This window comes from Polistes dominula, unplaced genomic scaffold (genome assembly GCF_049000335.1).
Source record: "Polistes dominula isolate Pdom_NZ unplaced genomic scaffold, Pdom_raw_medaka scaffold_35, whole genome shotgun sequence".
NCBI lineage: Eukaryota > Metazoa > Arthropoda > Insecta > Hymenoptera > Vespidae > Polistes > Polistes dominula.
The window spans coordinates 383214-395694 of NW_028300968.1; the positions used below are offsets into that span (position 1 = coordinate 383214).

At 34.5% G+C, this 12481-nt stretch overlaps 1 protein-coding gene across 1 annotated transcript in view; it reads left to right on the top strand.

Annotated features, from left to right (window-relative positions):
- Nucleotides 1-3637: 3637 nt before the first annotated feature.
- sns (sticks and stones) overlaps nucleotides 3638-12481 on the top strand; it is a 347782-nt gene continuing 338938 nt past the window's right edge. Inside the window, exon 1 of the mRNA XM_015331460.2 lies at nucleotides 3638-5716. Coding sequence (XP_015186946.2) covers nucleotides 5635-5716 — 82 coding nt within the window. The 5' untranslated portion in view covers nucleotides 3638-5634. The remainder of the gene's footprint in view (nucleotides 5717-12481) is intronic.

Here is a 12481-nt window from a genome sequence, read left to right on the forward strand (position 1 = left end):
GTAGTTGGGGCCCTCTCCCCCCTCATTCCGATCGTATTTCGATTGAAACGTTAAAACCTGAATGAGATTCTATGGGTATCGATCGCGAGTTCACATCCCTGATGAGAATCGATATTATAGCGTCAAGGCCGAAGTCGTTTCATGCCTTCGAATATCTTCGTACTCTCTCTCTCTCTCTCTCTCTCTCACTCTCTACCTTTCATCTTTCTCACTCTCCTCTCTTAAAGGCACACTCATACACGCTGTAAGTGTGTTACATATACTTATATACATATACATATATTCTCTCGCTCACCCTTTCAGACTATTGCCTATACTGAATTACCTGTCTACCCTGGCTTACGTGAGAAAATCGAGCTCGTTCGTCGTAATAAGATAACGATATCGTCCTGTCGACGCTAGAGATTCGTGCTGTTCACTCGAGCGAAGATCGAATGGAAGTCTCGTCTAGATATTATTTAAAATAGAACACCTATCTATCTCTCATTTTACAATTTCTAATTGATCGTACCATTTATCGTTTTCTTTTTAAACGTATTATATTATAGAATTTTTAATGCATCATTTATATGAATAAAAATTTAATCAATATTTCAATATTAATTTTAATTTTTTTTTTTTTTTTTCATTATTTCGCAAAAAAATATGAAAAATAAGTTTAACGAGAGGATAAGAATTTGTTTGACATTTTGAAATAATCTGCAATACGAGATAGAAAGAGAAAAGAAATATCCTAATATACTTTTTATATCTCGTATACAATTTTAATCGAGATCGTAAAAATTTTGCAATCTTTTCAAAAAAATTCCACACGTACATTTTAATCGACGTACAATACTACAGAGAACATATGTAATAATCGATTCGCGAATAAGATAACCCTTCGATCCGACAGATAGTCAAATTTGTTCTACGCTCAGGTTTCGTATTTCATCGAATGACGATAACGAGACTCGATTCGAAAAATTTAAATCACGAAAAACGCGTTGAGATCTTGACGACATAACGCATCAGCGTGAATTCGCGACGGGGCTAGTGACGACAACGTTATGGAAAAAAAAAAAGAAAAAAAAAAGAAAATAGGCAAAAACTGACGAAAAAGAGTATGTGTGAGAGAGAGAGAGAGAGTTAAAAAAAAAAAAAAGAAAAAAAGGACGCCGCGCGTAACGCGGACTATCGATCAATGCGAGAACGCACGGTCGGGTGGTAGTCAGCGGGAAAAATATCGTCTCCAAAGCGAATCTCGGTCACGTTTTCGTCGGTGAGTTCATTCCCCTAATGAAACGGAGAATCTCGAAAAATTCAAATCGCTAAGGGAAGTCGAGAAATAAGGGAGAAGACAACAAAGCTAGCTTTTCCTCGTCTCGGTTTTATCCTTTTCTCTATACCAGGATAGGAGGTGGAGAAAAGTCTTCTACGATATTCAGCAAAAGCCGAAATTCCATTGGTAGAAGTTTCGAAATAACCTAACGGGATTCGAGAAAGAGGTAGACGGGGGGGGATGCGTTAGAATAGCTCGGGGTGGATAGTTTGGAGAATAGGAAAAGACAAAAAAGTGGAGAAAATAAAAACAAGCGAAAACTAATAGAAAAGAATCGACTGTACGGATAGGAGATGAAAGCGGGAAGAAGATTGAAATAAGTATTGCGTTCCAGATATTTCATATCCGAGTTCTCGATTTCTAACCCGATCTTATTATGGGTACTGAAAGTCTTTGCAAAACAAGATCATCGTATGACCAAATCTCACGCGAAACTGTGAGACAACTGACGAAGGGAGAGAAAGGGAGACAGAGTTCGTAATAAAATCGCTCCTTTCAAAGTTTTCCTCGTCACGAAGAAATCTAGCAGGATACCAAAGTATCTCGTTATCGCGAATCGTTGCAAAAATTTCATTCCGAAACGACGGACGACGTAACGTTATCTTTTTCTTTCTCTCTCTCTCTCTCTCTCTCTCTCTCTCTCTCTCTATTTTTCTTTAACTTTTTTATTCTCGTACGTCTTTTCGCGTGCCTCGCTTACAAAATAGATCGGTCGTCGACGTTTCGCGAGAGATCGACTGCAAAGATAAAATCGGGGCTCGAATTCGAAATCGTGGCGCCGTTCTTACCACATCGTGTTTTATGATGTCAATCCTTTCGTTTTCTCTCTCTCTCTCTCTCTTTCTCTTACTCTTTCAATCTTTCCGTCTTTTTTTGAATTTCTTTTTAACTCGACCGGAGGTTGCCCTTTCGAACGTCCAAGTTTGCTTCGTAAATTCGGTAAGGGCTGATGTAAAACTCACGTATCCGTAAGAGACGCCTAAGGGGTAACGAAAAAGCGAAGTATCATTCAGTGGAACGTGTGTATCGTGTTTCCCAGTCTTCAAAAACTAGCATGAAAACCTAGGTGGAAAGGAAACATCGGCATGAATTGCGAGAGGAAACATCTATGTATATAAAAGTATAGTATACAATATATATATATACATATACATACGTATAATACCAAGGTATAATAAGGATAAAAAGTACCAGGATCTACGATGATTCACGAGCTAAGTTTTCTTCTGAGATATTACCGGTAGACTTAAAAATAAAGCGGTTGTTTTACTACATCCTTTGAAAAAGCTAGGAAGGGAAGGAGGGAACTCTGTGGGAGGTGGGAGATACGGAGGGGGGATGAGGATAGAAAATGGAAGAGTAGGAGTACAAGGAGGAGGAGGAGAAAGGGGGAGGAAGAAACACATCTAATTAGCTACGAAAGACGTGCTGGCGTTTACAACATACTAGAAACTACTACTCCCCAGAGTCGACGTCTCATTTCGTTCGTTTTTATTAGGATCCAGTTAAAACGATGTAAAGAACTAGTAGAATAGTGAGAGAACTAGAGAAAAGTGGAAAAAAAAGAGAAACTAAACAAAATCATCCGAAAGCTTACGATATCGCTTCTGGCGAGCGAGTATGTAACAAAGCCACCCGATCAAAAATTGAAATCACGATGAAGTTTTCATTCGAGAAATGAGTTTATTGTTTAGATTAAAACAAACAAAAAAACTACTTGGAAGTCACAGAGAGAGAGAGAGTTAAAAAGTCAGTTATAAAGCGTAAATCCAATTTATCGTTATCGACGTATCGATAGAGGACGTTAAAGATGAATGCACGTAGAGAAAGCTACGATTTATTTCCTTTGTAGCGATTATTGGGAGAACAAAGCTATTATTCTAGCGAATTAAAAGAGAGAGAGAGATTATATATATATAAAAATAGAGAGAGAGAGAGAGAGAGAAAAAAAACATTTTTAGGTGTTGGGTTAACGTGGGAGAAAGATAAAGGGATAATGAAAGAAATAAAAGAAACAAAATGAATTGTTGGGATATGATCGGTTTTGTTGTTGTTATAATCTTTTGTAAATGATTATTCTGACTTTGATCCCTTGGTCAGTCTGGTCTTGGTCTTGGTCTTGGTCGTGGTCGACGATGCGTGCGCAGACACGAAGACGAAGCGAGAAACGCTCCTGGGGGTTGATATAACCGCAGTCGGTGGGATGCTGTTCCGTGCTCGTAGCCTTCGCTCGGTCGTGCTCGGACGAACTCGGGAATCTCCGTCGATCTCTGCGGGGGCAGAGGCCTCCTTCCCTTCTCTTGTGAGTACCGCCAGTGCTCACACTCCCGCGTAAGAGAGCGGCGGCTTATACGTGTTTCCTTGCGTCTCCTTACGGAAAGTCCAATCCCTACGATTCTTACCTAAAAAGGGTTATCTATTTTATTCTATTATTATTATTATTATTATTTATCAATCTGTCTATTTTTACCTTATTGTCTCGTGTACTTTATCACCTGTCATCTCGTATACGCTCGTATTGACTTGTTACATCATTTTACGATTTGGTGCAATTTGATAAACATACAGAGAAAGAGAGAGAGAGAGAGAAAGAGAGTGAGTGAGAAAGCGCGGAAATTTCATTGGAAACCAACGCTGATAGTGATCAAAAGGAATCAAGGAAGAAGGAAATAATAAAATAAACGTTTAAAGGAGTGGTCTATGTATCCAGAAAATATAGTTTTATCGAACGGAGACTTTGGAATTTCTTGACGTGATGTCAAAGTCTATGGTTCGAAGGATTCGAGACAAGGCGTGCCAATTCGTGATATATCCCACTTGTCGTTTCTGAAACGACAATTCTGTGTTCTCCGACAGAAGAAACAAGAAGAACGGAATTTTGAATGAAGTCTGGGATCATCCACATTTTCGATGGATAAAATTGTGCGTTCGAACGTTTTCGTGTAGTATCCAATGGATTTCTTTAATTAATTATAGATTAGTGGACATTTTCGCGAGGACGGATATCGTAAACGTGACACGTATCGCGATTGGTGATTCGTTTTAAAATTAATAATTCAATTAGTTTGATAAAAAGATCGTTTATTTCGTGCAGTGTCAGTTTTATTTTGATATCGTTTTATTCGCTCATCGTTCGTGGACCCACGTGAGACAATCGTCATCGGATAATTTTGCAATCGTAAGAACAGAAAAAAGAATAATACATCTTTTAAAAAAGTGAGTGAATAAAAAGGTCTTCCTGTTTCGTTTCTTGGATACCTTTTTTTTAAAAAAAACCTTTCATCGATCGTAAAAAAAGCATCGCATAGCGACAAGATACTTAACATATTTCGTGAGTGTTGAAAAAAAAGGGAAGAGAAAATTTGTCGTCGGTTTTACTACCGATTTTTAGTTGCAACAAGTTTTTTGGAGCGAGAAAAGAGGTGTTTTGAAAATCAAGCAAACGGCATTTTCCTATTGGTCGGAGAAGGTCCATACCATATCAGTTTATTTGCAAAAGTTAACTTCGTTGTCTTCGAACGTTCAAAAGGATTAAATATTCATAGGATATTTTGTTGTTATTGTTCTAATAAAGTTTTTAGTGATCATAATAAAAGATTCATCGGTCGTGTAAAACTGTGTCGTCTATGAGAAAGAAACGAGCGTGGCAAAGACGCCCATAAAAGTGGATCGGGGGAAACTAGCAGACCGAGGTGTATCTTGAATTTGGTTGGTAGTTGGACATTGGCAGCCGTCAAGAACTGTCGTCGAGAAAAGAACGGTCACGAGAACGGAAAAATAACAATTTTTTCTTTCAATTTCATTACCGTCATTAATTAATATTATTATCATTTTATTTATATTATTCGTGGTTACGTAATGTTCCTTGTGTTGATAGCTGTCAAAAAGAAAATATTTGTCAGTGCATATTTATAAGTTTTTCTTCTCTCTTTTTTTTTTATATCCAATCAATTATTAAACAAAGATCGATCGATAGTGTGTGTTTTAATAAGACTATAAATTCTCTATTTGTTTTTTTATTACTTGCAATTATATTCAACGATTGTGATAACAAATCAAAACAGTGTTATTTTTCGTTCTGTGCCGTGTGCAACGTGACGTGACTCAAGTCTGTTGTTGTTGTTGTTGTTGTTCTTTTTGTCTTTTCGAAAGGCAAGATATTTTTTATTTACAAACAAAAATTCAAGTTCGTCGTACTAGAAAAGAATACAAAATCAAAACGTCGGTGGTTTACTTATCAAAAGGAATTTTGTGTGTTAACGTTGTCGATGTGATTCCTATAAGTGTTTTATTTTACCATCACCTTTGGACATATGAAATTCAACGAGCTGGACATCATGCCAACGACGAGGATTCTCATTTTCTTCGCCTTATGCATCACCCCTATCGTAAAAGGTATTGAGAGTTGTTTTTTTTTATTTCCTAAAAATCCGATTTGCTATAATATTTGTGTTGTTGTAAATTTTTGTTTCCTCGTGTAAACGAAAACGCGCCAAATCGAGAGAAAACGACGACGAGAAAGTACTTACTCGTTTACATATTATCACTTATACAAATTTTAGTTGATTTTCTTTGAAGAGCTTTTCACATATTATGCGAAAACGTGAATATACAAATTTTACATTGGAAAATGAAATTTTGGTTAGCGAATAGTTTGTCGACATTTGAACGTTGAAATCGTGTCGATGATACAATTGTAAAGAGTCGAATAATAATAGTACGTTCACTCGAATTACGATATTTTATCGCGTTTGTCAATGAGGGGTAAAACAAAAATTCGGAAAGTTGGAAAAAGAGAGGAAAATTTCTTTGGGAAATACAAGCGAGTAAATGTATACGTATAGACACGAGCATTGTGTGAAAGCTCTTCCCACGATCACAAAAATTTGGATTAGAGATTCTATTCGTTGGAATATCGCTATCATCATTTCGCGATTAAATTTCAATCATAACGTTTTCTATGCGTTCTTATATATGTGTTACACTTTGCGTACGTGTATGTATATTTGAGCGAATATGCGTGTGTATTTTTTCCTTGAAAACAACGAAATAAAAAATGTAGTAACTTTTCACGCTGCCCAAATTCATTTGATTTTATACGTAGTATATGTATGTATCTCTTTTTGAACGTTCTATGTATAGGTGTGGTATATGTGTTTTATATAAAAAAAAAAAAAAAATAAAAAAATAAAAACGCGATGCAACGGGACGGTGTTTGCACATTTTCGCATGTTTATATCTTAGCGAGAGAACGCTCTCGAATTTTTTGACCGGTTATATTCAACTGTTTTCTATTCAAAAGTTTTTCTTCTCGTTCAAATTTTCAATATGGGAATAATGATTAAACAATCTCCTTATATTTTCCATCGTTTCATATTATAAAATCTTTCATGCATTATACATAATATTTATTTCGAGAGATTTTCTATTCTTTTTTGATTAAACGTCTATCAAATTTTAATTTAATTTATTTTTTGTTTATTAAAAGCATAGTAAATATATAAAAGGATTAAATTAAATAATAGAAATATTATGTTATATCATTATTTTGTCTTATCCATTACGTACACGTGTGCACACACACACACACACACATACATTTATTTTTATTTTCTATTTTATTTTATTTCTATTGTCCTTTATTTCTCTTTCTCTATTTCGAAAAGCGTATATAATCGGTGAAAAGAAAAAAAAGTTCTTCCCACGTACATCTGACGAGAGCTGCGAAACTTCGGCTGTGTTATAAACCGTTTTCACAAAGACGTTATGCTACATAAGGGTTTCTTTTGGAAGCATTTTCTCAGAAAACTATTACGTTTAACAAGGCGTGGCTCTTTTCTTTTTACCTGGTATAAAATTTTCCGGAAAGTAGACGGAAAAGCACGTAAAAGCGATTATTATAAGGACATTTTCATCTCGCTTGGATAATTTATTTCCTCTCTGAGTCAGCATTAATTAATTAAATGCGTATAACGATTACCTTTTATTTATATACATACATATATATTTATTTATTTATTTATATTTGCCTTATTAAATTATTCTATTTTTAAAGAAAGCATCAGAGAAAATAGAGATAAAGATAATCCATACGAGGATGGAAGTAAAGTAACGATATTATTCTGAATTTATGTTCAATCGGAAAGATATAATTTGTTAATAATGTGCAAAACACTATTGAAATATTCTTGACGAGTGTTTCGGGGAAAAAAAAGATAAAACGAATTTAAAAGAGAAGAAGAAGAGAGAAAGAGAGAGATGGATAAAACAAAGTAGGATAAAACACATGCAACAAGAGTGATAGAAATTTTCTCGTTGAAAAATTTCGCCGGATTGTATCGTATCGACGAACGGGTTGGAGTATACTCGCTATCTGATAAGCCAACGATTTCAAAAATACGCTTTCGAAGCTATTCGTGGCAGGTTAGCATCGAAGCGTGTCTAGGCGGATAACGCCGTTTCAACGGCGCAGTAGGTTTTCCCAATGATTTTGTGTGCATGTTCCTGAGGGTGGATTGTATCACTTGCAAAACATATAAGAGAGAGAGAGAGAGAGAGAGAGAGAGAGAAAGAGAGAGTGAAAGAGAGATAGTAGTGAGAGGGTATAGAATAGGGAAAGGGAACCCTCGGAATTTGCTTGCAAATGAGAGCACAAGGGTATGTCTCGGTGGGACCTTTTTATCGCGTCGAGACAGATCCTCTTCCACCCTCACCCTCGTTTTTTCCCTTTCCCTTCCCTTCCCTTTCTATCACTGAGTAGAAGCTAGGATTTTTGTTCCGATTGTCATTAAACGAAAGATAATTGTTCTACTTATTTATTTGTCATACCTTTTTAATTATTAATTTCTAACATAATAAGTAAAAATGATTAAAGTATTATTAGCTTACTAGTATATCCCTTTTCTTTTTGTATCAACGATTTACAAGCATGTACCTATGTTTAATTAAATGACCGGTACAACCGTGAAGAGAATTATATTCCCACCAAACGACTCGGCCGAATAATTGCAATTACGCCGATTAAATCGAACGTTCGACTTTTACCCAGTAGTAGAAGCGCCAATAGCACCAACGCCAGTAGCACTAGCAGAAAATCGAACGACCATAGTTTTTCTTGCTCGTGTATTCTCTTTCTATCTTTCTCTTTTTCTATATATATATATATATGTATAACATACATAGATGTACGCATTTATATATCTTTCTCTCTCTTATTCGCTGTTCGTAAAATTATTCGAATGAATCTCGATGTTTCAGTGATACATGATTCGATTTGACCGACTTTATCCATCCAACTGTGATACGTTTACTCGTAGTCCTCCTCTTTCTCCTTCCCTTCAATCCCTCGCTCTTGCCTCAAGGGGATGGATGGTCCATGTAACCAACAAAAATATTCTCCTCGTGACGTGCACAAGTGTAATAGTTGGAATATAACGAAACTGGCATCGATCTTTCTCAATATCAGATTAAACGAGTTATTTGTCAACTTCATTGAGAAAATCGTATTTATGAATGATACTAGAATCGTCATTTTTATTTCATTTTAATTGTTATCTTTCTCCGTTTATAATAAAGATAGGTGAATCAATTATTATCAACAGTTAAAAAATGATAATATAATTTGTTGTATTAGTTTTCACGATTCACGATAAAACTTTGAATTATTTTTCAAATATACAGGTTAGCATTCTTCAAAGGTTGCAAATACACAAAACAGAATGGCTATTGTTAACGTCACGCGATAAACGAAATTTAACTAACATTACGCGTACAAATTTGTACAATCGTAATAAGAGGAAAACCACTAATACTAATGCGTTGCGAATATTTGACGTTACAAACAACATCATAAAGAAAATCATTACGTTTGGGATACGTGTTGACTTACCCTAGTATTTATCTTTTTTTTTTTCATGGAAATAAATAACGCGATGCATTTAATTTATTTGTTAATGATTAAATGAATTAATAATAATATTACAAAAGAATGATAATAATTTTTGAACAAAGAGATTATCGCGTGTAAGTTGGTTCATTGTTAGCAACATATTTCGGTGTTAGGAAGGTTAAAGTTGAAATTCCTTTTAGTTAGGTGGATGTTCCTGCTGCGGGCTAGCGATATACGTAAGAAAATTCTTCTTGTATGAAAGTAAGCTAAGACGTCGATGTCGTTTTCGACAGATAATTTCAAGTCTGAAGAAAACTTCTATATACTACTTCTCTATAGTCGCTGTAATATTCTACGTGCATGCGAGAAAGTTGTAAGTTCGTTGAACATAATCCTCATTCTGGTAACTACTGATATTCGTTTTAAAGCTTTTCGTATCGCGTTAGTCGAGATTCTAGCCCGAAAATCCGAGAGTTCGTTTCCCCGATGGTGCGACTTTAATATTATCATCTACGCTTGGGTCATATTTCGGTGACCCAAAGTATTCGATCCTTTTCATGATAATACACGAACACACACACACACACACACACACACACACACACCTAATATTCGATATAATTTATAATATATTCATTATTGAAATGTCAATTAAAACGTGATACTTTTTATATTTCATTAAGTTTCATTACAGAAAACATATATGAAATAATTTATAATTTATTAAATATATATATATATTTGTTATATATACGAATATGAAGAGATATCATTAAAAGAAGGATGGTTGAATTTAATCAAAATTGATGTTTGTAATTGATGTACAATGTTAATTAATGAACAAAATTAATTTAGATATATTGAAGAAAAATGTGTACAATTTTACGTGTGTCTATATTTTTGTTACATTTAACACGATCTATCAGATTTCTTTTTTTAAACTTTAAATTATCGATTCGATTTAGATCCATCAATACAATTAATTTCAACATCCAAAAGTCCGATTTCAGTGACGTCCAAGAATAATCTATCCATTATGCGATGAAACATGCGTTAACCATGAAGGGTTAAAATGCCATTTTGTTCTCGTTCGTTGTCTCTAATTTAGAATAATAAACCGTTCGTGTGACGGTAACTATGAAGACGATAACTAAAACGGAAATTTAAAGGTTACGCCGTCGAATTAGAGGTCCATTCATTTACGCGAATACAGTCATATGTGAATTCGTATGTAATGTTATTATTAATTAACGCTTCACGTATTTGAATTAAAGTGTAACGCGTTAACCCTTTATAACATCCTGTTACTTTTAAGTATAATACATTCGTATAATTGTATTTCTTTTTTTCAAAATCTTATCTTTTCACAGCAGAATAATTATTACAATTAACTATTATATCCGTTTATTATAATATAAATTATATTATTAATCGTAAATTGCCAACATTTGATTGTTATCGGATAAAAATGAATTAAAATGAATCTCTTCATTTGTTCCAAAGACAACCTTTAGATTTAAAAAGCTTTAACCAAAAGCGTTCTTTTTTTTTTCTTTTTTTTTTTTGAAATGATTTCTTTCATTCGGTTATGTATTTAAAAAAAAGTCGCATTTTTAGTCTGAACGATGGTGACAAAGGTAAGTGGTCTGTAGAAAGTTCGTCTCTACAACGTACAAGTCTATCCTATGCGAACGGTAATACAGACAAACAGATAGACAGACAGACAGTCGAGCAGACAAGCAGAGACAAGTAGACAAGCAGACATATACACACATAGGACATATGTTTCCGGCTATATTTTCACACTGAAGACGCACTAAAAGAGATAGGATATGCTTGCAACACACATTGTACACTTTCTCGATTTCAGATAGTAACATGTTACAAATTATAATACATTTGTCTCTCTCTCTCTCTCTTTTTCTCTCTTTTTCTCTCTTTTTCTCTCTTTTTCTCTCTTTTACTTTTCTTTTTCTTTTTCTCCCTCTATTTCTTTTTCTTTTCAGCTTTTTTTTTTGTGTGCAACTCTTTCAAACAAGTACGCGACACGATGATAACACGTGCACATTTATGCATGTATGTATGCATGCATGCATACGTACGTGCATAGATATAGATATATATATATACGTATATACATAGGTGGCTCTTTAGCTCTGCCCATTTCGCATAAAATTTCGTTCTTTGAATATCCATATTGAAAGTACTCGAGCACATACGCGCTAGCTGTCTCGTCTCGCTGTTCAGAAGGCACTCGCTTTCTTTTCCATCCTTTCATCTTTATCACCAAAAGCGGCAGCTATGTTAGTGACGGCTACAGCTACGCGACGCACTTTGACTTGCACCAAGCAAAAACGACTCTGTTTGTAATTTTTGCCATTTTTACTGCTGCTACTGGTCCCTCTCTATCTCTATCTCTATCTCTCTCCTTTTATTTTTTGTTAAGTATTCGTACACCGATCAATTTGAAATAAAATCTTGTCAAATTGTAGTTTATCAACTAATTTTTTTATAAACGATCAATTTATACACATTTTAATAGTTTTAAAGTGTTTTATAGTTTACGTTAGCGATATACTGCTGGTAACCATCGTGTTATTTTTTGTATTAGTTTAATAGGTTCTCCATTATGTTTTTGCCATGAAAAAGAACAGGAAAATGTATTCATTATAATGCTAAGAACGAACTTTAAATTTAAATGATAAGGAACGAGGTTGATAAGAGTGAGTGAAAATGAAAGTTAGATAGGTATCGGTATGTCGAATGAACGTCGTGGTAAATCATTCTATTTTATACAAAATGACGTATAGTAAATGTGAAAAGGGAGACGCGCAAGAGTCGAATGTGCACGCGTGTCCAGGAAAATTGATTTTTTGAAGGGCAGTTTCGCCCCTAGAATTCGTCATTGAAATTCAATTCGACGGATATCCGAGTACAGAGAAGAGTCGGGCGTGGTCCGAATCGTGGTTCGCAATATATATATATATATATATATAGGTACGTGCAGTTATAGGTATATATATACAAGTAAGAGAAACACGTAGCACTATTTTCAAAATTATACCTAAAATCGACACTTGATATTACCAAAAAGTATGAAAATAAATTTCCAATACTTTCTTAGAAACAATGTACATGATCTTGAATTCTAAATACATTTCTCGAGTTATCGTTTTTCTATTTTTGATGAAAATACTTTTTTTTTTAGATGTGTCACGAAGCGATGAAGTAACAACAAATTGGGTCAATTATTCGTTTACTAGATAATTTAT